Below are 27,781 nucleotides of genomic sequence, written 5' to 3'. Positions count from 1 at the left end.
AATTCTTTTCCCTTATTGATGCTTATTCCTCTGATGCATTTTTAGTGAGGATTCATATCACCTCTCTGCCTTTGTTTCATTAGAATAAAATCAGCTAATACACTTTATTAATCCCTTTAACAAAATAAATTCTCCGTATTCCCACTCCTGTAGCACCTGTTCCAACTTTAATCCATCTTTCATGAGCTTAAGTTTGTATACCAAATGAAGGGTGATGAGATCAGAGTCAGCAAGGTTACAATGAGCAAGGTGAAGACAAGAAGTGGACTTTTTAGACAAATAAGAAAAGAAAGAACTAGAAATGAATCAGAAGGAAAGATAAGGAAAGCTATTCGAGAGGAAGAGCATTAAAGAGGTACATAATGAAACAGGGCAGGTAAGAATCAGGGAAAGGAGGGACTTCCCTCCAAAAATCTGTAGCTAGAGAGGACAGTTTGAAAATAATAATTGCAAATAAATTATGAATAACTGGAAAACATAAAAACATCTGAAAATTATGGGGTTGTCTGGCAGAAACTAAGCCCAGAACAACACTGTTAATGAACTCTGAAGGCTAAGGGTGGGAAAAGGTGCGAATTGCCCAATTATTAGAGACAGTTTTGAAAGACAGCCTCAAACGAGCATAAGCCTTCAGGATTTCATAACTGCACCTGAACCTTAAACCAGTTTTCAAGAAAAGTGAATGTCTCACCTAGGGTGAATTATAATGTGACTTCATGTAATACATTTTGCATTATTTTAGCATCCAACCCAGTAAGATAAAAAGGATAGAAGAAATTGCAGGGAGTCACAAGCAAGAGTGGCAAACCTTACATGAGGTTGCTTTATGGAATTTAAGATAAAGAAACATTTTGACAAATTAGTCCCTCTCACAGCTAAATCTAGTAATCAGAAAAGGACCAAAAGTGGATTACACCCACCTTGGCCTTCACATCTGTGAAGACAAAGTCCACCCATTTCAGCTTTTATCTCAGCTATTAGCTTGCACTGGTCTTTAGTCAATAAATGTATTAGTAGAAAGAACCTCTCTCTCTATATGTATATATGTATATGTATGTATTCACACGTGTATATATACATATACACACACACACACACAACACACAGAAAAGCTTGCAGAAAAGGCTTTGAATTAACCCACTGAAAATGTAAAGCAGTAGGAGAGATGAGTGCAGGTATCACTCTCGTTTTGCTTAGTTAAATAGATCTCTTTCCACCCCGGGCCACAGACTGAGCTTTGGCTTTAGAACAGGATATGCACAGAACATATGAACTTTCCTCATAACATCCTTTATGCTTCCAGTAAGAACCTCAACAGCAACCAAGAAACTGTGGTTAATGAACTTCTGGCCATTGAAATTCCAAAGAAAGAAAAATTGGTTCCTCTGTGTCATGTTCTGCTCTATGATGTGTTGATAAAAATTTTACAGTAATGCTGACAGGAAGAAGTGGGTTTTGACATGACATTAGATGACCATGTGAACTTGCATAAATACATGATTTCGGATGACCATTTTACAGCAATTTTTGCCTAGTTAGAAGTACTCAGAGCAAGGTTATCTAAAGCAACAGTCTGGATTGCTGCTAATAATACTTGGCATTTCGTAGTTTCCTGAATATGTTTGTTTTAACAAGACCAAAGTGATAAATTCAGCAGCAAGGAAAGTGCTTCTTCTATCTTTTTGTTTATTTCCCCATTATATACAGTGTCCAATTAAAGCAATCCTTACCTTAAGCAATCAAGTAATTGCAATAACTTTGATACTTTAAAGATCTGAGTATCTGAGTACAAAATCTGTACAGACACCTGGTATCATTGACAAATTTCATTTTGCCAGGTATACTTTAAAAAAAAAAAAAACAGGAAAAAAAAGAAAAAGTTCCCATTTCATAACTGATGGAAGTTTTCTTTTTCTTTTGTTAGTGTGAGGACAGCCGTGACCTACACTTAAAGATCTGTGTGTAGAATAAATTATGTTTCTCTGGTTAAGATTAAGGATTATGAGGATAAGAGATGAAAGCAATGACCACCAGCATGTTGGTATGAGCTGTTCAGAAAAGTTCCTCTACTGTGTACAGATACTAGAAATGCAAAAATATTATGTTTGGGATTGTAGAAAATTGAGTCTTCAGGACTGTCGATAATGGAAATCTATGGATAAATTCTTTATTTTAAAAATATTCTCTTCTATATTTGTAAACCAAATACCTGCTTTATCATTTTGACAGTTCTTCTGGTTATGGACTTGCTATGCCTTTCGCATACAAAGATTTTTACTTTACCAGAAATAATTACAGATCGTACCAGAGCATCCAGATAGACATTTGTCCACTGGACCTGTTTGGCTTTCTCTCCAGCTAAAACCATTGGTCTTCCCAAAACATCCAGATATTCCTGCCAAAAAGTGTAAAAAACTCATCAGAAGTAGTTATTAGATAGAAGTCCAGAAACAGCATAAAAAATAAACACTAATGAAATGAATACAATGAAAAGAGAATTAACGTAAAAATCCAACAGTAATATAATAATTCATTTAAACATTTCTTTAAAATTGTACTTGCCAACAACTCGGTCTCCAGTGTGCAGTACCTATTGCCAAGGCAATTCTTGTATTTCAGAGTCAGTTTGCCAGTCAAATGGACCTTACAGATATATAACTACTGTTTTCTTTTCAAGAAGTGAGAATTAAAATTATTTCTGTTCAAAAATTAATTGCTAATAGTGAAATTACAACTAGGTCCCAGAACCATCAACCCAGAAGAGGCAGCAGGCAGTGGAGGGTGGGTGGTTAACAGGTATGTTCATCTTCTACAGCAGGAACTTGTGTAACTTCTATTGACACAAAAACTTAAACATTTAAAATTGTGTAGTCCCTGTCTTCCTTTAGTTCCAGAGTACGGATAAGGCTGGTGGTCTGATGAGATGTCAGACTTCTGGTTTGGTTTGTGAGGGGATGCCATGAAACTTATTTCAGTCTTCAATTTTTCATATTTGTCTTAAGATATTAGTAATATTTCCTGTTGCCAGACACTACCTGGAAGAGTGCAACAGAATCAAAGGACTTTTATTCAAGCCTAAATATTTTGTGCCAAAAATGTCATGCCTGGCCTTGGAAGGACATAGCTACTGCCATGGTATTTCTTTGCTTTTCTGGACGTATGAATACATGGACTTTCAGACAACGAGAAAGAATGTATGTTCATCTACACTGTCAGTTGAGGTCACACCATATAATCCCAGGGTCCTGTGCCCTTAATTATCTACACTCATGTCTGCCAAATTGCTCCTGCATCCTTTTCGCGGGAGAACAGCTGCGTCTCTCCCCAGACTGGCCGGATCCATCCAGGAACCTCTCCAATAAGCAGGATTGTGCCGGGTCCCTGTCTGTTTCCAGCTGAATGCTATGATATTTTTGCAGGGTTATGCCCTCACACAGCCCTGCAGCCTTCTCCACATAATACAACCCCCTGCGATGATGCTACAGGAAACACAAGCATGGCAGGAAGAGCCTATGAATGTCTAAACAGGAAAAATTATTAGAGAGCTTTATAAAAATTGCTGAAGTGTCCAAGGATCAAAGTGGACTCGTAAGACCAGGAGGAAAACTGAGCCCCAAACGTAGTCCTTATGCAGAGAAGGGGCAAGTCCTGTATGTGGTTTCCATGGTATGTTAGGACACCTGTGAGTGAGAAGATACCCAGGTCTGCAGGACAGGTAGGGATCACTCCAAGGACTATGCTGTGTGCACGTGGTCAGCCCACTCTAGCGGCTGCCAGTGTGACCAGTATGCACGCAAGCACCAGTATGCACACATGCACCAGCATGGCCAGTACGCACGTGAGCACCAGTATGCCTGTGTGGACCAGCATGGCCAGTATGCACACAAGCCACTGTGGGCCAGCGGGATACTGGGACAGGGAACACACTGTACATTGACTCACTGCAACTACTGAAAAGAGAAAATAAATTAAAAAGCTTTTACAGAATAATTCCTCCTACGTAAAAGAAAGCCTTCAATTTTTCTCTGTTCTTAACGTAGTGTATCTTAATATTTAATTTATTCAAATGGAGGTGTCAAGTTGCAATGTATTTAAGAACAGAAATTACTCCAGTTCTTTGTGTTACAACTGTATCTACATTCTGCAAGCACACTTACCTGGGTGTTTATTCTTATTGCTCCAATAGAAGGAATTTCATAATAATAACCTAAAATTTAGAACAGAAATAATATCTTACTATATGATGGTGCTAGGCTCTTCATCTGGAGGAAATTAATTTAGCTTGTAAATTCCAATTAAAATTTTATGAAAACTATCATGCTTATGAATGGAAGAATTTTTTATTAGATGCCACAGCAATGCATGGCCACATACGTTGGGTCACCACACTACACCATTTAGGCTGGGCTAGCTATTCTTAAGCAATGACAGTGTATAATGTGTTTCTTTTGGCTGTTTTTTTTTTTTTTTTTTTTTTTTTTTAAAGCTGAGATAATGTACTGAATTGTACTCCTGAATTCCCATTTATTCTGAAGTACAACCATATTTAATGGTCATATTATAATACACTGTGACAGCAATATAAATATATGCTGAATGCATATAGGAATACAACTATACCTATATAGTCAGCCACAATATTGGCGCTCATAGCATAAAAATATAAGGCACTGTGTGAAAAGAATGAAAAATTCTAACTGATATTTTTCTAACAAAACATCAGAAACATCTTCATTCAGTAATGATATCATTACATATTTGTCTGAATTAAACTAATAGTATGCACCAAAAAGACTTGAAGTTCTACTGCAAGCAGCAATGAAAAGACAGATATAAAGCACTCCTGATCCTGCATCTGAGATCTAGTTTCAGACAACATGAATTAGTAAGTCAAACCAGAAAGAAGTGGGGAGGACTGGAGAGGTAGAAGTGCTGAGGTTAATCACTTACTTTGCCTTAAACAACATGTGACTTGATTATAAATTAAATGTTTTGATTAAGGAAAAGTTAAATAACACTTTGCTTATTTGGATAGGCAAACAAACAATCACATTAATTTTGGAAAGTTGAATATGACCATTTAGCTAGAATAACAAGATGACATAGATGGTTAGGCTTTAAGCCAGCTGGTCTTAACTTGTTTTAAAACAATGGAGTTTACATGCATGCTGTATTTTGAGATGCAGAGATTTTATTTAAAATGCTCTGTTCAAAACACAACACTTTGATTTTCTGTAGTTATCTGACAACACAATCTGCTGATCTTTTATGATCACAAAAGGCACTTCTCACACAATAAATGTAGGAGTCAGAAGGGGAGTCCTGGTCCCACAAGAATTCACAAAATAAACTTAGGAATTACAATGTTGTCACTGAATGCAATTCATACCTATAAATAGAGTGAAAAAGGCCTTTTAGTCTTTCTACTTATCTTTTAATTTTGTCACATCTACTCTTACTCTGCATTAAGTTGTAGTGTCTTCTGAATAGTTTATGTCAGCTTACTAAAGAAATCAAGTAGTTATGATATTCAGGCTATTCATATAGGCTACGGATTTTTCTACATATTATCTGTGATTTATCTTATCTTCATGCCTCTTCTTCCCCAGCTGTCTTCATTTTCAAGGCCTTTGTAACCTGTCCTACCTCTCACCTCTTGCTTCTTACTGAATTTTTAAACAAGTACTTTCACATTTTCAGTCAGTCCCAGAAACTGCTCTATTTAAAATGTTAAACAAGATTGTCTAATAATTCCTCTCTTTTCTGTTTCTCTGTATTTATTTCTTATCTCTTGCACCACAATTATACCATAAGCTGTTCAAGACAATACTAGCTTTATATTCTTTATATGTCTTTTCCCAGACCTGTACCTCTTTCTCACACTCTTTCTAAATGCTTCTGTCCACATTTTTCCTGTAGAAAGTTTAAGAGAAAGTATTTCACTTCCTTGCTTTCTCCTTTTTTTAAAATATATACTTTTTCTTCTTTTCCACATAAAGAAAGATATCAGAGTAAAAATCAACAATAATTCTCAAAATTGAACCATAACATCATATTGTTATTAGAGAGAAGTAATGCTCTGATCACATCTTTCTTATAATATAAAGTTTTAAATAAAGTAATAAAGTAAGCTTGCATACTCACACACACACATATATTTGGAATGTTCATTCAAAAATACAATAAAACTAAAAATCAGGCTGAAAAATCTGTAATATTTACAGAATATTTAAGCTATTGCCTATTCAAAGCTCTAGCCAAGCATAAGCTCAAAGAACTGCACAGTACCTTTATTTTCACAGGCCATCCACTGTATGGGTCCTTTGTCATAATTATGTTGACCAACAGAAAATGTGAACACACGTACCTATGCAAATTGAAAAAAATAATGCATATAGCTTTACTACCTGTCATTAATTAGCTGTTACTCTCAAGTTAATGATACCTGGGTTTTTGACACAGTCGAACAGTAAAAGAAAAATGTAAAATTCCTGGTTTATATCACTATAATAGATACACCAGTATAGTGATATTTTATGTATTCCTATCGAATATTTTGGCACATGAAGTAGGAAAACTCATAGGAGGAACATTCTTTAATAAATCTTTGATATTTTAAAGCTCTTACTTTGGTTATTCTCTATGAAGCATTTACAGAATTTTTTCCTAGGGTGTTAATTATAGCTTCAGAGTTTCATTAAATTAGTTGACATAACCTCTTATCAGTGTTAGATGCAGGATTCAAAGCAATGCAAAATAAAATTTTTCAGGTTATAAAATGATTTCAGGGAAAAAAAGGTATGAAATTTTCAAATACTACTGGAAACAAATTCTCCTTTTGCTCTGACCACTAAATTAGATCAACAGAATTCTGTGGAAGGACTTTCAGGTTTAAGCTCTGGATATTTATTCAAGTTATGTGTTTTGTGAGCATTTTTCTGTTCTGTTTGGCCAATGCAACCCCAATCTATCTCTGTAATTGAGGGTGTCCTGGTTCCAGAAGAATTCACAAAGATTCTGTCTAAGTTTTTGATAGAAACCAGAGTTTTCAGCTGAAATTGTTTTCCATGCAATTTGTCTGATTTAAGTTAGAAACATAAAAACAAAGAAAAAGTAATTTTGTACACAGATGACAATTCCTACAAGACACAGAAACATTACAAATGTTATGTTTCAGCTTCCTTCTGAACATTTTGCTCACAAGCTGAACAATCCTTTAAAAGGTGGGAAAAATATTTTCCCACCAGATTTAATAAGCTCATTATTATTATTGGTTCCTTTATAAGAAATGGCCCAGGATCAGACTGCCTTTCCTTTTCAGGCATCTGTTTCTTTACCATTTCACTTTACCAAACATAGATCACAGTACGAAATCACAGTATGAATTCCTTTTGGGGGATTTTGATGACTATGTTGAAAATTAAAACATATTACACTTAATTTGCAAACAGGCTATAATTGAATAATAAATTAATGTTTTCTTTAAATAATAGTCACAATGTAAAGTTGCAGACCCTACTCATGAACTGCTTACTGATCGCTGCTTGGTTTTCATATTATTTAGCATGTGCTAAGGTAGACCTTCATTTGTCAGATAAGTAAGCGAAATTGTGTGACAAAATTGGAGCTTATATATTAACCAAGAGCTGCAGAATAGCTCCGGATCATCAGTCAGCAGCTAGCAATTGGTGAAACTTTATTAGTGTTGACCCCTATATGCAAGAAGGGCAAATAAAGCTTTGTGCTGCATGCCATTTTTAATTAGCAACACCTTTTGATCTGCTTTATATGTGCAAACCCTGTTTCTGCACCTAAAAGCTGAATGAATGTAACTAACGCCTATTGCACTGATTACTAAATCAACGCCTATTGCACTGATTACTAAATCAGTTTTTCTTTCTCTTTTTACTAAAGGCAAAATTTGAAGCTCTACTAAAACTATGACCTACAGGGTCCTCCCTGAGTAATGACTCAAGCCCTTTATAGTTCTAGTTGCACAAACAAGTATGGGAATGATTGCACATGTGTGATGTGGTAAAATTTTCCTCCCATAGCTCATATGTATAGAGGCAGATGAAAAAAACCTTCCATTACCTTGAAAATATCAGTACTGATAGCAGTTACATGATGTCAGCTGATATGTCTGTATCTCATTTGCTTTTTTATTGCTGTATCACCTTGTAAATTCAAGTCATATTTGCCATCGCCCATTTGTCCTTGACCTCTTTCGCAAAGTGTCAGCCATAACCCTTCTAATGGATCTTTCTGTTTCCATTTAATCACCATACATTTTTTCCAAGTTGAATATCACAGTGTTATTTTCTATCAATACCTCTCAGCTCACAAGGTCCCTATTACATTTCTGTTCTTTTCTGGACTCACAACTGTTACAACTTAGTGTTCCTTCAAATTATATTCTTCTTCAAGATGATGGTGAAATAAGACCAAAATCCACTAAAAAGTATTACTAAGATAGCTGAGTGACTTGATGTCTCTTTTAACAGAATTGGAAGTGGCTAATTAAGCAAATCATAAACAGTCACAGTGGTGTGCTTGTACGTGTATAAAACCCATGAGTCAATTAGACGGGACTGTCTAGCATTTGGTCTCAAATGTAAAAACGAAACACTGTGTTGGATTCAAATTGTGAAATGATATGTAATTTAGGGAAAAGAAGCAGCATGTAAAATCTGCAGCTAATCTATAAAAAATCTAGAATTTAAATTACTGACAACAAGCAGAGGACAACACATCTGATTTACTGTTCCTCGGGTAATTAACAGAGATAAAGAACTGCAATGTAAATTGGAGTTTTTAATTGTTGCTTGGCTTGGCAAAAGGGTGGGACGCTCAAAAGAGTTTTCTTTTTCCCATTGTCTCTTCTGGAATTGAGTAGACTGACGGACCAGCTGGAAAAATGAGTCAGCAAGTCAAATGAAACCAGCCAGTTTTAGCAAAAACCATGCTCGGTGCTAACCTTTTCTGTGACAGGACCCAAAGTCAGCCAAGGGACTGAGACGAATCTGTCTGTACCTTTTCCTTACAGAGAGCTCTCCAAAGATGAATCCCACCATTTTACGACTACCATTGAAAATAGGAAGAATAAATTTTTTTCTACCACTAGGCCCCCCCAAAAAAAGAGTCCAAAACTGATCTCAGCAAATCATGCAACCTCAGTTGTTATGATGACACGCAGAAATAACACAGTAGTAGATGACCGATTTCAGAATATTTTAATCAGATCATTTTAACTGAAGGTAAAGATCCAGAGATTATCTCTTTTACTACTGACCAAGACAAGTTGCAATAAAGAAGAAGAACTCAGTAATTCCAGCATGACCCTGGAAATTATTTTTCCAATTAATGTGTTTAAATAGATTATTGGATATATGGAAAAATTGTGTGTGGTTTGTATTTCCTAGGCACACTTCTGAAAAAAGAAAAAAAAAAAAGAGGACAATATACCAATTAAGCTTATTTTTCTGAATAAAATCATAAAACTGCTTTTTTTGCATGCTGTTATACACTCCATCTTCTAAATCCCTTGTAAGTATAGCTTTCCAAACCACTTCATCATTTTGGTACTTTTCTACTGCAGGTCAGGGGAATGTTATGTGGTTTTCAAACGGCCACTGTTAAACTTCTGAGTGCATGTGTTTCCTCACTGTGTTTACATCTGTGGGCATAGCTCCCTAAGTGGAGGGGGAAAAAAAAAAGTTGAAGAAAACTTCAGATTCTGCTCTGAACTAGCTGAGATCAGAAGGCAATTATGACCAGTTTAAACCGAGGACATATTAGGAAATTAGGAAACCACTTAGAATTGCCACTAAGAAACATCAAATGCAGAGTTTCATCTGAATTCTGGCCCATGCTCGTCTGTGCTGGAGCCAGGACTTCACGGGAAACAGTCCCAAGCCATTTAGGTTATATCTATAAAAACACAGTAGCTTTGTTTTATTAGTAAGGAGAGGGATGAGAGGGAGAAAAGTTCTGTGTTTACCAGCAGGCGTAAGACTCACAGTGATGTACTAGAGGGAACTTTTAGGGTCCGTTAGGCTATGTTTAGACAGTAAATAAAATGGGACATAATCCCTTATTTCTCAGCCCTGGAGGGCAAGCGGCACAGCACAGCTCACAGCTCCATAGCTAAATTATCTTGCCGTCCTCCCTCCCCATTCCACCCCTGCACTGGGTGGTCTCATGAATAACTTCTTCTGGGAACAGCTCGTGCTACCCCCAAACTGAATCAGGACATTGTTCAGAAGAGCTGAGGACCACAGGCAAGAACCATACCATTGAATTACATGGTATGGAGAACTGCGGCCACTTCTCCAGCCTGCACCCTGGCCCTCCGCAGCTTGGTAGCATGGACACAGCTGTGTGAGTCACTCCTACGACACGAAGAGTAAACGGTTTCTTGTGAAGGACTGAAGAGGGTTTGCCCTTTTCAAAACGACTTTGACAGTGGTGCCTCTAACCTTCTAAATGAGAGTTTAATGGTGAGACAAAAGGTGTCTGCGTTCACATCTCTCAGTTTGAGCAAATTCATAACTCCAACTGCTGAATATCAGGCTCAAGGACATTTAGCGTTTAACTAGGAGGTAGGACACTTGGGTTTTTCTCCATAATTCTGGGACTGCTTATGCATTTTACATCTACCAATAATTGGGCAAAACACAGAGATAATCTTAGGAGCAGAGTACAAAACCGAATCAGCTGCTAAATCTTGTGAAGGTCTACAGGCAACAAAGGACTCAAAATACAGAACTCAAATTTTATGTCAAGTTAGGAAAATTCAAGATGAAGGCAGGCATTGAGTGTGCCACTTTTCAGTGGCACAATACAACAAAGAAAATGTACCAAATTTTATTTTTGATATCTAAGCCCATGTTAGGGTCTGCCTCCTGCTTTGGGTACTTTCCTAAAATATGTATAGACTTGGGGCAAAAAGAACATGGGAAACAGAATAAGATTGTAGCTCTCAAATGATAATATTTAGATGCAAAAGAAAATCACAGGTTGGACTTCTTTGAATTTATAGGCATAAAGAAAGTATGAAGGTATTTGAGAAAACATCTACTCAGGTGTTTTCATAATTGACCCTTAATCTCAGATTCAGCAAGGCATATAACCATGCAAGAAATCCCCCTGGAATCAAAGGAAAATTGCTTTAACTGAAACATGTGTTTAAAGATTACTAGAGTAGGTCCTTGAAGCTACTTTTGCAGCCATTTATCCACAAGGAATTATTTCTCCCAGACTTTCTATGTGTATCTGCAGTTTTCTCTAGCATTAATATCTCTCATTCACTATAATTTAACCTCAAACTTCAAGCTCCAATGCCAAATCATGAATTCATAGTCTAATTGTAGTCTTCATAATTATAGTCTAATATAGAAAGAAATAATGGCACTCTAAAAGTCAGTTCACATTATAGTCCGATGTTAATCCTAGCTTTAAAAAAGAAAAAGAAAGAAAGAAGTTTGCTACCTGGCTGGAGATTATTGGAGAATCTGAGATCTTCACCTGCTTTGGATATGACCCTAAATTATACTGCTAACATGCGTTCAAGAACTTTTGATGGTCCTAATATGTTGGGATAACACATCCAAGAGCAATGATGTGTGGTGTAGTTATACACAAGTACTGCACCGAAGGAGCTAAAGTCTTCAGAACACAGGCACACAATGAAAGCTCTGTTCCCTGAAGAAGCCTCTAAAGCAAATGCTATTAATTTTTAAAATATGTTTTGAGAACTGTGAAATATTCTGGAAATGCAAAAAAAAAAGTATTTTTGTCTGGCTTTTTTGTTGCCCTACATGCATGAAAATGGGGATATTTTCTAGTACCTAGGTTGAAAACACTATTACAGTGTAACAAATTGAGCAATTTCACAATTAACACTCTCACAGAACTAACAAAAAAGTTTCTGTTATACACACATCTTATTCCATCTTCTTAGTGCCCCCTTGTGGAACTGCAGCTCCTCATTGCTGACACAGGAGAGGGCTAACAGACGATGCCTCTCCCTGCTGTGTGACCTTACTTATGTGGGGTAAAAGTACCAGAGTAAATGCCCTGCTGATACATGTTAATCTGCCTCTGTTGAATTGTCTCTAATTTAATTGATAACCCACTCATGTGAGTTATCCTTAAAGTCCTTACCTAGTTTAGACTTGATCTTTGATGAGTCAAAATTATCAAAGAACTGAATTATCCAATTCTGTAGGCTGTTGATAACTTAATGTACAAATATTGTATGACAATAAGGTTGCTATTCCTTCTGTATGCACTGTTTGCCTATGTGAGCTGAAGTTTTTAATCTCACAGGTTTCCAGACGTAGGTACAAATCAGCTCTGTTGTGTTATACGGTATCGATCTCAAGAAAAGGGATAAAGAAGAGAAAAGCTCTGCTTTCAAAAATAACAGTAGGATCTCACAAAGAAAGGCTTGAAGTTTTAGAGTCAATTTGGCTATGCCTACACTACCAAAAAATTGGGCCTAAAGAGCAACCGTGACAGCACTGCCCAAATACAAACAAGCTGAACTGTTGCTTCTTCCCTCTGCCGCTTTGCTTGCTGCCTCCTGGGAGCAGTCCCAGCACCTTGCCTGGGGCTGTGCCATTGGCACAGGCGGAAAACCCTCCCAGGGGACACACTAGCAGGGAAACAGATATATGATGGCAGGACAGTGTCCAAGCCATGCCTCGGCTATCTAATTTACTAGTATAGGTGGTGCCTTAAGACATTTACACTAACAGATGATGATCCTGGTAAAAGGCAGAGATAGATTTTACCTAGGAGAGCCCCAAATGCCCCTAAAGTAGTCTTCTGCACTCCTAGCCCTCCTTCAAAGGAAGAAATTACACTATCCTCTTCCTGACAGTTCAACTGATGAACGCCTTAGTTTGACTTCCCGGGTTCTGTTTACTCGCTTCATTTGTTTCCTTCCTCGGTTATGTTAATAATACAATTTCTTTGTAGAAATTAAAAACAAACAAATCCCTCCTTTCCCAGGGCTAATTCTCCCTGACACTCAGGATTTATCATTGCCCCCCAAAAAACAGACAAAAAAACCTTTTTTGAGGAGTTCCTTGTAAATTTGGTGGCCCATGTCTGGAACAAAAGGGTTGACAAAGTAAATTGCTTTGTGCTCCATCCCTTCCCCTCCATATTCTCTCCACTTAAAAGTCTTTTCAATCCATAACTAGGACTAGGATAATCTATAATGCATGACTAGGATGGCAAACAAGCCCCGCAGCCTGCTTTAAAGTTTCCTAACACAAAGCCATACACCCAGCTAGGGACTCTGAGGTGGGCGAACTAGGGTTTGTCGCTCCTCTGTGTTCTGGATTAAAAGCGTGCGGCCTCTTAGGTTTTTCTTTGATAGTCAAACCAATATTTGGAGGTAGGTAACCAGTTGGAAATGACCAGATTAATTACATAGATATTTATGGTTCATATTGTGGCACTATGCCTTCTCTTCTTCTTTTTTTTTGGTCTCAAAAGCCCTGGGGAATAAAAATTACAAATACTAGCTAAGTATTTAAAGGAATTTTATTCAATTCCATTGAATATATTCTGTCTTTAAAAGGCGAATGTTTCAAACACTAGTTTTCCTCAGGTACTCCACAACGACTAGTTTTTTTTATTCATGCAAACGTTCTCTCTTTGCAAATAGTGTCCTATGGCCTTTGTATCATTACTCTCTGTTTTCTACTCTCATTAATCCATTTCTGACAGTGTGGAAAACACTGACTGAAACCAAGTTGTTTGAAATGCCAAAAAGTTGTATTAGAAGGGGAAAGAGGATGGGGGGAAAGGGAAGGGCCATTGGAAACTCTCATTTCCCAGCAGAACCCTTTTACAGGAAATCTTCCTCTCTGGAATTATCAGTTACACAAAGTTCAAGTCTAATTTTACAGTGGACAGATCTCCACAGAATAACAGAACTACGACTTTAAGGAACATGACAAATAATGAGAAATTCTAAGGAAAACGACTTAATGAGCTTGAGAAGGGCTATTCCGACTAAATAGGTGAAGGCACTTTTTCCCTTGTCCACGGCCCATTTCCTGGAGATTGCCCTGGGAACAGAACAGCATCCTAGTATGATCTCAAGAGAGGGAGATTTAAGGATGAAACAGCTTCAAGTTCAGTTGTCTTTCCTTATTTTTAGGGAAAATGACCGTGACTATTGTGTAGCACTGGAAACTCGCCACTGCACCACTGGTCTGCGCAACCCGACCTTGTCTCTGCTTGCAGGTAAAGCGCTGCTCCTGGCACACCGCTCTGTGCTGACGATGCCTGCTGTCCACGCCTGGCAAATCTCCTCGCGGGGGTGAGGAGCCGTGACCTTGTATTACAGACTGTCCTTCGCAGTTAGCCTTTAACGCAGTCACTGTGCATGCGAGCTTATCGCACGAGTTCTTGCAAGACTGCACCTGGACGCTCAGGACTTTCTAAGATGCTCTACGTGTATGTTATATACATGTAAATTTATAGATACCGTCTACCCATGGATGGTTTAAAGATAATGAAATTAGCCATGTCACATTTCCCTCCTACACTGAATGATACTTTTTTTTTTTTCATTTCTTCTGTTATCAGCTAAATAAGCTTAAATTTCTGGAAAATAATAATAAAAAGAATAGAACTGATCCTACACACAATTCACAGATAAAACTGTCCTGCACTTTGCTGTGAGGGTTGTTTGTAGCCCTGATGTATTGAACAGGTTGTAACAGTAAGAGCGGAACTTTTAGGTGACAAGCTATAAGCCATATTTCAATCTTCTATGATGGGAGGTAACTGAATTTTAATCATCTCCCACAAAATCTATCCTTTTAATGAAAAAAGCTGTTCAACCTTGTTTATCGATATGCTTCTTACAGAGAGAGTTACCACAGGAAAGATATTGCCTTAGAGCTTTTTTTTTTTTTGATAAAATAGCCTCTACCAGCTAAGATTGAAACAGCGCTGGGAAAGAGGTTCACATCTCTTCTTCTAAAATCATTAGTAAATAAGCCAAATTCTTTCCTATTAAAAAGAATCACTAAAAATGAAGGTAGAAATATTGAAAAGAAAATCTTCTCAGGATGCACTTCAGGTTCCTTGGCCAGTATGGATTAAAAGTCTTGTTAGCAGACTATTAATGAGACTATGAAGCACAGAAGTCCTACCTAAACCACTGAAAACACTGAATATGCTGAAAACACTGAAACACTGCAATCCTGAATTTGACACAGGACTAACTTGAGTATGACTTCAACTAAAATTACCAACTTCAAACACAGAGGTTGAATATAAAACCAGAACAAATGAGATACATCACACATTAATGACTCTATGAGTATATATATTTGCTGTTACAGAAAACGCTCAGGTTTTGAATTTTTTTCTCTGTCCCTTTTTAGGAACAAAAATAAGACCCATAAAAATATTTGTGAAAAACTCAATAATTAAAAGCTAAGACTTGAGTATCATTTTCCATAACCATGTAACTACAAGATTGCAAGATTAGTACCTCAGTCTTCGATTAAGGTTATTCTATTCTGTATAGTCTATTTCTGTATAGCCAAAAAATTAAAGATTGTGACTCTATCATTCCCCTGGGATAAGAAAGAAAAGAAACATATAAAAGCAGGTGTTAGCTTTTTGTCTGGGACTAATCAGGATTTTGGATCTGAGACAGTCATATTCTAAGTGGGCTAGAGCATTTTCTTTGTTTCTCACCAGAACACCCATCCCTTACCTTAGAGGTGATTTTTTTTTTCTTGGTCAAAACCAAAATATTTTGGAAAAACACTGTATTTTGCAAGAGAAGTAAAAATTTGGAAAGAAAAATTTGGAAAAGTTTGTAAACTGCCATATCTTCACCAGGTTTCAGTATTCTATGTGTATGAGCTGAAAAGTTAGTAACATCACTGAAAAAAACATTCTTTCAAAATGGGATCACCTTTCTGTTGACATTTCTAATCTGCAGGAGTGAACAGATTCTTAACTTGCTGCAGTACAGTATTACTTATTAAGCACCGGGGGGGGGGGGGGGGGCAACATATTTCTTCACCAGTGAGAGAAAGGAGGGTTAAATCAGAAACTGAACACCTCATAGCACTAAAATCTGGTTAGTAAGACCTCCATACACTGTCAAATGTGTAGACACCAGTCTGTGGTTAAGACCGAGAAACAAAAGTTTAATCATCATCCAGCACCAAACATTTTTAAGTATTAAATATAAGAAAAAGGTTTGCACCTCTTTAATTTTACTTTCTGGTAGTGCTGTTCCAGTTCTCCCTCTCCTTTTTTGACTCTATTTTATTTCTTAAACTAGGGATGTATTTGTGTTGTCTCCACTTCAATGATGTTGAAGTTAAAAACTATTTCCTCACTTTTTTTCCCCATTTACTTAAAACATCCCATATACTTCTGATATTAGTTTACTTTCTTCCACTACTTTGATTCGAGGCTTTCTAAATTACATATAATAATTCTTATTCTCAGTAAGATTTCTCAGACGGTGCTCTCCTGTCTCAGGTACTGATGTGCTCTCCTTCCTATAAAAAGCAACTCTCTCTTACCACCTCTGAAGCAATCTGTAACAGTCCACGTTTAAGCAGCACAGGGTTCCTACTTGCTTAAGTGACCTCTACTGTACATCTACACTTATGCTATCTCACTTCCCATTTCATATCCGTTTCCTCTGTCACACTGCCTGAATACATGAACACATCCTTCTTGTTCTCTGAATGGGATGTAACTTTGTTTCTTGAATTTTTCATTTCCTTCTGAACCTGTCACCTGCTTACACTGCTACATACATGCATCTTGTGCTACCATCTGCCTCTGCTGTGCCATTATTCACTTGCTTCCTACAGAGATTCCCACTCGGTAACTTCTTCCTTTAAGCTGCAGTATGAAGCCTCCAAAATATTTCTGTCTTTTTTTTCCCCAGTATATTGGCAACTCTTCACATCCAAGTATGTCCCATCCCACCTTAAAAAAAGAGAGGTGGTGCTCAACATTCATCTGCCAGTTGGTTCAGTCGCCCTTTAGAAACTAAGATTTCTATCAAGTTTTACTGTCTAACAGATCTTTTTTTTTTTTTTTTTTTTTAATGCATCATATTCAGTTGTACTAGGCTGGCATCAGACATGATTTATTCTATTAATTGGACAAATCCTACACTTTCTCTCCATAAATTTGCACCTTTACGTCAAAGGTGTAAGGTCAGTCTTTCTACAACTCAAGCCTTGGTCAATATACAAGCATAAGCATCATGATTATACAACAGGTAGATTTAAAGAAAAGCATCTTTTAATCATCATAATCATACTCATTCTTCTCTGTTGCTCAGTTTTGCTTCTCTATGAACAGAAAACAATTCTCAAAATGGTAAAAGCTGATAAATGGTAAAAGCTGACAGATTTTTTTTCGAATTCTAAGGGGGAATTAACCGAAAATCTGGAAGGAAAAAGCTAATACGGGGCAAAAAGCAAGGAGTGGCTTTTATTTTGAGGAAAGAAAGGTGTGACAGCAGTAGAACAAGGATAAGATTTCATAAAGACAGACTTGAGCAGACTCAGAGGAGTAGCTAGTTGGGTCTCTTGGGAAGATAATCTAAAGAATAAAGGATTAAAAGAAAGCTGGCAATCATGAAGAGGAATACACTAAATGTACAAGAGAAAACTGCCTAATGCAATGTAAGATGAAAAACCTTAGAAAAGAGAAACAAATGCATAAACTAAAATTGAAGGATACCTATAAAAAGCAGCAGTATGTGGAAAAAACAAATATGGTGCAATAATATGGTGCTGTTCAAAAAAGGCAAATTATGATGCATTTACCTAAGTTCTGTATGAAGAAAAATCACAGAAAATAGTTTATTCTCTTGACATCATTCAAGTTCCATCTGTAATTGTTCCAAAGCATGTTTTAGGAGAGGTATAGATAGCATAACTTTATATACAATGGAAGAGGGCAAAAAGAATGAAAAGAATTTAAGATGTATTTTATGAGAATCTGAAAGAAAGGAGTTTGTTTAGTTGAAAAGACAAAGCCTGGGAAGGAGAACAAGGATAACAACATAAGAATGATCTCCTAAAATGTAAGAGGAAATTATGACAAGAATTAATTATTCTCTGTGACTACTGTAAAGAAAAAAGGGGGGAGAGGGAAACAAACAAACAAACAAAAACTGTAAGCTTATTTTGCCATAAAGAAGTTTTGGTAAAACTTTCTAAACAGGTAGATGGTGAAACAGGAAAACAAACACCCAAGAAAACTGTGGAACCGGATACTTTAAAGAAGGCATTACGCAAACATCATCATGCATGGCCTAGGTATTACATTGATCATACCCATCGCAGAAAGTCCCAGTCCTATTCTTTAATTACAGAAGAATACAACCAGCTCCCACTTCATTGCCCTGCAATCATAAATCCACAAGAATGAGCCCATGGTTAGTATGTGGGCAGACGGTCACTGAACCTATCTTCTGAGCTCTAACCTCAACCAGCTCTGCCATATGGAGCATTTTGTTTGTATAAATAAGTAAAATGCAGTCTGACTCTCTGTTTTCATTCCCAAACAAACATAATTTACTTTCTATATTAAGCGGTATCCTATTCCTGTTGCCTTGATTAATCAATTTAGGCCACCTGCAGCACTGACCTGCGTGCGAGACCTTGAATCAATCACCATTAATGAAGTGGTTTGGAACTGAAGACCCACAGAAATGAAAGTATCGAATAGCCTCCTCCCTGCCAAATTTGAATGAAACAAGCTGTCACTTGGGTTTTATGGAACAGGTACGGATGACTCTAATATGACCGATAAGATTATTTTTCAGCAAAACTATATTAAAACTTTTATTAGGCTTCTGCAGTTCTCAGCACCACCATGTGGATTTGATCTTGCACAGCAGATAAAAATGCCACGTGGTATCCCGTGCTGGCTCACGCAGATAATGAAACCACAGCATAAACAGAAGTTCGGTATCAACACCGGGCACCCTGTGGACACAGGCATGAAAAGGCTCTTGTGCATGCTGACCTTCTCCCCACAATAATCGCCCGGCTGCCCCCCTGCACTAGCTGCCATGCCTCCTCGGTCTGCGATGTCCCGCTTGGGCGCATGTACGGAACAGCAGGAGGCACTTGTCAGTGGAGGGGAAAAACGGGTGAAAAAGGGACAAGAAATACAACGAATCATATAGTAAGTCCCTTATTCCAGCCTTTAAGAAATAATTTAGAAGGGATGATATGGCCTAAAGGTAAAGGGGTCAGCCAGGAAACAGCCTGGGAAAGGCTGTGCCAGTCTGGTCTAACCCAGCAGAGTTGCCACGGCACGGGCATGTGATGGAGGTGTATCTTGAGATAAGATTGCTAAAAGGACTTTATATAAACATTTTTGGAAATGAAAAGGTATCCTAAAAATCACCAACCTCTGATTCCCCACTGGGGAAGAGGATTTCACACACTGAGAGGTAACTGTGGCTCAAAATTTAGGTTTATGGGGAAAAAAAGTATGCTTAATGTCATATCTGGAAAAAAAAAATGCTATTGTTTAGATTTGCACACTCAGGACCTCAAACAGTTTAGCATTGTGCAACTGAACTGCTGAAGTATTTCTGGATAATGAATGTCACAGGAGGAAGACTACTTATATGGATTATTTAATCAATTTAATGTCTTTAATCTATGTCCAGAACCTAGATGCTGGGACAGTGGATATATTGTAAGTCCTTCATTAAGTAAGTGGAGCTAACAAAGAGATAAAAATTAGGTAATTTGCCTTAAGATATGCCTGCAGTGAGTCCTCTACTAACACAGTTTTCACTTTTACTTTGGAAAAAAAAAAAAGAAAAAGAAATGGATTACAAAATTTCTGATTACTGATCCAAGTTTCACCCAGAATGTTTTAGCTTTTCCAGTTCTGAGTATCACAGTACATTTAATGAATTAAAATTAGTATCTGGAAGATGACACACTTTTAGGATAGAAGTGATTATGGATGTAAAACCTTCAGTCCGATTGAAGAGAGAGAATTATAGAAAACAAGCAGAATACAACAACGACAATAATGGCACATTGCAAAGGCTGGTTTTGGTCTTAGTAATTATATTTGCCATTTCTTTTCTCTCTAGCTCTTCAGAATAAAGGCAGATGCTTCCAAAAATATGATGCATTTTTTGTTTTTAAATAGGCCTTCTCCTTCATTGAGGAGAGAAAGGCATTTTAGCCTGACAAGATACATCATTCATGCTGCTGTTGTCCATTAGATGACCATAGACTGGTTCCATTTTTAGAAGACTATCTGCAATTGGAGGAGAAACAATTCTGAATTATCTCCCTCTGCAGTTACTCTACATACCTAGCTGGCTTTTCCTAATCTTCGAAGGTAGCCTTCTGTCAGAAGAATTTTCTCTAATGACCTGACAGTGAAAGGGCTGATCCAGATATCGGTGCTGCTGAGCTTCATGGTGGTAATACAAGTGTAACTGGCAAGCTGGAGATTTTTCTCACTTGAGAGTTCCTGTACTATCACTACATTACAATTCACCACGCAGGGTGACTGATGAGCAGAAATGAGAAATGTCCTAGCTTCTGGCTGTCCAAAGACCACAGAAAGCTAATGAAAAGTAGAGAACCCAGAGAACAACCTAATATATAGAAAGCTTAAAACTTAGCTTAAAATTTTTGCTATTATAGCTAGCAAACTACACGTCTTTCATATATAAATCAGAATTTTGCTCATTTCAACCCTTAATTTCAGTACTTTATGTTATATCCCATGTAGCAAGTCTATTGCACATAGAAATGCAAGCACTGCTGGAGCACACTTGGACAGCTGTTAAACACTATTAACAGTCGATATCAGTGTTGAGAAGGATGGTGTTTCTATTTTCAGCTCTACGAGTAAGCGTAGAAAGTTACATTTATTCAGGCTGACACAGGTCAGAGTCCCATGGCTACCCCAAGTGGAAATGTCATGCACTTTTTTAATGGTTGTTGGTAGTGGAGATGAAAGCTTTCAGGCTTCTCCAGAATGATTCATATGCCGTTGCCTAGATTAACACACAGTAGCACAACTATCACGTGTTAAATTGACTTGTAGTTGTGCAAAAAGGGATTCAGACCAATAAACTCAACGGTTCCCCCTTTGGATAACAACAGCAGAGGGAATTGCTTTTATAAGAAAGTTTTGCAAGTGCTTTCTCATATATCATTCTTCCGATGTGCTGATTCTGTCCCACTTTGGAAAAGGTCATTACCAGGTGTAACAGTTTCCAAGGGGAGTTTCAGCACGTTTCACATAGGACCTGTACCTCCATAACAGGTCTGTGCCCACCACATACAAATATTTTTAATGGAACAGAGCTGTTAAAAAACTCTCCTGTGTACTATTTCCTCTCAGATTATACCGTTAGCAGATGAGGTTGTATTAATCTTACAGATGATTCTGTGGGAACGCGATGTGTGATCTGCCCTAGGCTTCTCCGCCCGCCTGAAACCAGCAAATAACACCAACCTCCGCCTCCACCAAAAACCTTCAAACAAACAACCTGAAGTGCATGAGGGATGTTTAAGGTCTTCTCCTACCCACGTGAGTTGAGCAATCCTTCAATATGCATATTTCAGGGTGCACAATATGCTCCAAAGAGCCATAGCTGGTTTTCTACTTTCAATCTGAGTTCAAAATTCTCAGGATGGAGAACACCTCCTGTGCCTACGTTTCAATTAAATTTATATTGCTATCTTCAGTGAAGCCATCTGTAGCATGAGTGCAAATAAAATGAAAATTTACCACCCTCATTCCTGAAATTAGCCATGTGCATGGTATTTCACACGTTCAGTGCAACAACCCCAAATGCCACCATAAAGGTAAATAAGCCAATTTTTAAATATCACGCACAGCATATACTTGCAATCTGTGACAATAAAATCTGGCTTTATTACAGGAAAAAGGCATGCAAAGGTGAGACACAATTGTGACTTTCAACTTCAAACAGATGAAAAACTAGAAATGTTCCTCCTCAAAATATTGTTTTATTTGTTTTATAAAAATCTTCACATTCATAGTTTAAGTGATTTGTAGAGACAGAAAGCTACTTTAAATATATCTGTACACCAGCTGAAAGGGATGTAACCCACTAATTTAACAGGACAATTTTCCTGCCTCTATCTTCTAGGCTATTCTTTTAGTATTTTTTATTATTATTATTGTTTATTGCATTCCTTCACTTCTCAACTTGAAGGTTGCACTAAGGGCACTCTAAACAAGTGTAACTAAGTCATGTTGTCTGACTGGACAAACTTATTTAATCCCCTTTCATGCCAATGAATTACAAAGTAACTACCATGAACAACCTATTCTGAGAGCTGAAGCAATTTTAGCTCAAAACAAGGATTAATAGATTTGAATGGATGGTCTTCACTTTGAACTGAAAGGAAAAAAAAACGTAAATTTATGACACTGTGTATCTAAGATGAGAAGTGACTGACTGTGAATCAGTAAGATAATAAAGATTCATCTTTTATATTCTGCATGCAAAGCACAGAGAAAAGTGATCAAACAAATGCAGACCGGGCAAGAAAAGAGGTTAACAGATACACACTGACACTGTGGAGTGCTACAACTGTAAAACACAGGAAACTCTCTTTAATACCTGACTCATGGTGAATAGTACTGCTACAAATAATTATAAAACTAGCCCTCTCACAATCAACAGACTATTTGTGGAAAAAAGTATAACCAAACTGCAATAAGGACACCAGAACCTAGATCCCCATGTCTTTATGTTTCCTATCACTTCGCCTATGAAAGCTTACTATTATGCAATCTAAGAAGGCAACTTAACTGTCCGTGACTATTACTTTGCAAAATTAAAAGTATACATTTATTTTTAATGTTAGAATATGTCTGTCAGTCATGGTATTATTATGCTCCACTGGATTAAATTAAGTTACACAGAGAGGAGAAACAAGAAAGCACACATGTTATCATTCTGGGATCAAGTGTATTCTCAACAGGAGACTAGGTTCACAAACATATTTTATATTAGTCTTATTTTCAGAAATACTAGAATGTTGCAAAAGATTGTCAGGGAGCTATTATAATTTATAAAGCTTAATTTACTAATATTAAATGCTGTTTCACTCTCTTTAGAGATTTTCCTTCTAAAAAAAAAAATTTTATTTTGCTACCACAAATTCTCCTTCAAGAGCACAAGGATTTTTACTGATTGAAAAGTATAAAGTTTATTCAAGGAGAAAGTGAATGGTCCTTCAAAGTACACCTGCAAAAAACTTTCTTAGTATTCCTTGTATTTCCAAAGTCACCCTGAAGAAAAGCAGTAAGGGATGGCATCAAGCAACTGGGCACTTTATTAGACAAGGAACAAAAATGTAGTTGCCTACTGACATTTGTATTTTAGATATATATAAATTAATGAAGTGAAAGAAGTTTTCCATTACACTTAATTATATAAGAAGACACACTTTAATATAAACAGAAATCCAAGCAGTGACCATTATCACCCATGCGTTTTTGCATACAGCAAAAAGCCTAAGCCTTCATTTGCTAGAAGTAACAAGAAAGCAAGAATGTAAATCCTAAGTTCATCATACTTCCCTGAATAAATGATTGTCAAGCACGATGCTAGTAAGACTACAAATGTGTTTCTTCCGATATCTTATTATACTTTCCTGCTAACATAGAGAAATAAATGGAAAATAATAAGAAATGAATCATACATCTTCCCCCTTATGCGTAGCTTTCCTTTAGCTGATGGCACTCATTATAATAAAAGCTACCAAGTTCAAATCTGAAGAGGAACCTCTGCATATATTTTCACAATACAGCCATGTGTGCCATACAGTGAGTTGCCATGTTTTCAGATCTTCCATCTAATTAATTGTCAGTTTAAAAAATACTTTCAGCTCAGACACAAAGGTCAACCGACCCCAGCCATGTCATTCTACCTGGAACACGAGCATGGAGCAGGCGCAGAGAGACTGTCCAAGGTCGCACAGTGAGTCACTGGTGGAGATGGAAATCGTGTCTGCATTCCTAGTTCCCCTTTCAAAGGGATTAATTCAAGTGTATGAGGACTTACAATGAAATGCTGCCACTGCTTTAGTTATAAGCACCCATGGCAACTGCTTTAGTGTCTTGGTGAATTGTGATCTAACTTGTAGCTGCTTTTGCGAAGAAAGACAGCTACAGGCGCATCCCCAAATATTAGGAAAGGTGAATGCTCGGTTTTAATATGAACCCAGGTCATATTTAAGTTTCCTTTAAAAAGTGATAAATCTTCTAAGCATATTTGAGAGTTATTTGCTCAGCTTCAGATTATAACCTCGAGATCAGGTTTTGTTTGCCTGATGAACTACAAAAACACATAGAAATTTTCACAGTGAGGGGATACATCTATATCTAAATATATATGTACACACATACATGTATACACACACTCACATACATATAGTCATTTACTCATGCTTTTTGATGGATAATGCAAGGATAATAATGAGACCAGTCTCATTAAAAAGTCTAATTCTTTGTGGCTCACAGCATGCTTTTGTACCACTTGGCATCAATGAGTAACAAGGTATAAAATATTAAATAAATTTTATTATCTTTTCAGAGAAATGTTATAGATTGAGAAAGCTTTAAGTGGCCTAAGGTTCAATGCTAATAGGTTTTAAAAGGTATTTTATACACATGCCAAAAATGCTTTTACTTCCAGCCTAAAACATTCTTGTTTGTGCTGATTTTATTTTATTTTATTTTATGGTAAAATCTTTTATATATCACTTACTTTTTTGTCTTCATTATATTTGTGGAAAATTTCTTGTGCTCTTTCTTCACCACCATCCGTAAACAACATGATAATCTTATTGCAGTTAGCTCTAGAGACACTGTGCTGTAGGAGATACAAAGAGAAGCATTTATTATTTCAGGCTATAACAAATAACAAAGGGTATATATGATACCTTCCACATCAACCTGCTTACGACTTTAACATTATAGGTAAAATTCCAGCACTCTTGGGATCAATGACAAAAATTCTAAAGTCTTCTAGGGTTTCATCCAGTAACTTCCTCAAGACAGTTTTTCTAATTTGATATTTTGCCTTCACGTCATTGAGATGTTCTTGTTTGGTCTTGACCGCTACAACACTGAATGAAAACCCAGGCCAAACAAAAAAAATATTTTTCCATTCCTTGAGAGTCAAAGAGGACACATTTGAGATCTGGCCCAACGCAGAGGACTGCCCATCTAGTCTATGCCACCTCCACTGACATGCAGAGTGGTTGGCTGGTTCCTGCCTATCAGGTCACCCGTCATGTGCTATCCAACAGGAGCTCTGAGCCTCAACTGTGCCTCAACTGAGGGAGGGCCTCCTAACGCTTTTATCTTCCTTTTTCCATCCTAACTACCCCTGTGGAAATTTGGGACCAATGAACCTCTAATGAACTAACAAAAATTCATATGCAACACCTCCGCTTTTTTCTGTTGGACTCTTACTCACAGAAACTATCAAACACAGTGAACTTAGAAGTGTTTCTGTGTTTTTTTTGTTTTTGTCAATTTTCCTTAAAATCAGCTCAATATTCCTCTCCTGTAATTCCTTGTTGGTTTTGTTGTTATTGTTGTTGTTTTTCCTGCAAGGGTCATGCTTGCAAAGTACCTAATTCTCTCCTGCTTTTGGAAAGGATCTTTACCATCTGATAGAATAAATGACTAACTTGGGAGGTCAGCTGAGATGATCCCACCTCCCTTAGTTACTTTTCATCCTACTCTCTGATTGAGTCCTTGTTTTTCCACCATCAGAAAAGATCACAGAGCTAACGCCAGGCCCTCAAGCACTACCCGATGCTCCTGAACGCAGCAGCTCCATGCTTCCAGAACGCTCTCAGCAGATTATAGCACATGAACTTTCTTTGCAGTCTTTATATTTAAGAGATGTTTTGCACTGGTAGTTCAGTATTAACTGAATATTTATTTAACCATTTGAAAAAAAGAAGTCCAAAGATTTTCTTACATGCAACAACAAATAAAAAAAGCTTGAAATCAACGCACTCCCTCCCATCGCATCAGCATTCTGTGTTTCATTTAGAAATAAATAATTTATGACCACTTTTTGCTCAAGAGATATAACCTACAATATACTGCTTTGGGCTGCAGCCCTTTCGATATTAAAAAAGTAATAAAAGTAGAGCGAGATACTTCATAAATAAACTCACCTACATTTGTAGTGATTTAATATATAGGCCAAAATAAAATCAAGAGGGACACAAAGGCAATGACATAGAAGGGACCAAAGCCTGCTTGTCTTATATAACTTGTCTTATTGATTTTAAAAGGACAGCTGTTTTAAACAAAATTTGAACTCGATCTAGTCTTCATTCTAATGGATTAAACTAGGATTTTTCTGGTGGTTTACTCAGCATGTGCTTAGATAGCACCAGAAGAATGCAGTACTTTCTTCTCTATACCTCCTGCTATATACAGCTTGGCTTTTACTTACACTGCACTGTGTAGAAACTAAAGAGATGTCATGAAAAAAATTCCAAAATTTTAGACTCTAAGCTGTGTTACAGATCTGAAGATGAATAAACAAAATTTTGCATGATGTTCCCCCACTATAAAAATTTTGCATCCTGGTCAAAGAACCTATAACAGATCAGTCCTTTATGAGTGATCAAGCAGAAGGCAAGATGGCCTTTGCAACAGATTTTCTTTTTTTCCTCACTTCCATAATGATGGAGATACTGGCTAAGGGCTTGAACAGAAGAGATTTTGCAAAACCTGATGCAGTAATTCCATCATTTTCCAAAGAGTCTGCCCCACCACCCAATGGCCATCTCTGCCCTCCCAGAACAGACCCTGCAGAAGACAACACATGCCTATACATCAGCTTCCCAGCACAAAATCTCCAAACTGGCTTATTAGCTCAAACCACAGAAGAACACGAGTTGGAACTAAGCCTAAGTTCTCTAAGCCTAATTTTAGCCCTCTCTTGCACTTGATAAAAGTCTTTTAAAAGCTTCTAAAATCCTATTTGCAGTTTCACCTAGCCATCAGTAGAGGGCAGGCAATCATTTCCCCACCAAACCCCTCTGCTAGGCGAAAGATGTGGTGAGAAAATGTTTTGAAAATATTGTATTTTCTTTTTCTCCATCCAGATTTCCCTAGTTAGAAATTTGTCAGCCAGCTCTATGCCCAGGCTGCATATCCAATGTCAGGAAAGCGGCCAGAATCCGTCTCTCCTCTGAGAGACATTATGGAAATAAAAAGAAGAAATCAAAAATGAACAGACATCTTACTTATTAAGCTAGATCCCTAGCTTCTGTAAATTGGTATAACTTTATGTATACTAAAGTGAAAATCCAATCTGCAGTCTTTATGAAGGTGTAATGTAGAGATGTATTTTAAACATATATAAACTATTCTAAAATGACTGATAAAAAACCCAGTATTTGTGGTGTGCAGGTCACATTATTACTAACCAGAAAGCTAGTGCTTGGGTACCAACTAGAAAGTGCAATGTAATTAAAACATTAAGACAACACATTCAATTTTTGATGAAACTAATCATTTTATATTTGAGAGGAAGAAAAGAATTAGAATAATCTCAGCTACCCAAAATCCCCTCTATCAACTTATTTGCGCTTCTCTGTCCTGTCCAAGCCATGGTCTATTCATGAAATATGAAATAAAATGAATATAAAATTATACACTAACTGAACATCGGAGAACATTAGGTATATTA

At 37.1% G+C, this 27,781-nt stretch overlaps 1 protein-coding gene across 2 annotated transcripts in view; it reads right to left on the bottom strand.

The window, feature by feature from the left end:
- The window catches only part of CACNA2D1 (calcium voltage-gated channel auxiliary subunit alpha2delta 1), a 413,553-nt gene that overhangs the window by 53,572 nt on the left and 332,200 nt on the right, over window positions 1-27,781 (bottom strand). For both annotated transcript variants that reach the window (XM_064504936.1, XM_064504943.1), the window contains exons 12-15: window positions 24,824-24,928; window positions 6,289-6,367; window positions 4,158-4,207; window positions 2,306-2,395 (exon numbers count right to left, since the gene is read on the bottom strand). In XM_064504936.1, the coding sequence (XP_064361006.1) occupies window positions 2,306-2,395; window positions 4,158-4,207; window positions 6,289-6,367; window positions 24,824-24,928 (324 nt within the window). The remainder of the gene's footprint in view (window positions 1-2,305; window positions 2,396-4,157; window positions 4,208-6,288; window positions 6,368-24,823; window positions 24,929-27,781) is intronic.

This window comes from Dromaius novaehollandiae, chromosome 1 (assembly GCF_036370855.1).
Source record: "Dromaius novaehollandiae isolate bDroNov1 chromosome 1, bDroNov1.hap1, whole genome shotgun sequence".
NCBI classification, from domain to species: Eukaryota; Metazoa; Chordata; class Aves; order Casuariiformes; family Dromaiidae; genus Dromaius; species Dromaius novaehollandiae.
This window is presented reverse-complemented; position numbering and strand designations above follow the sequence as displayed.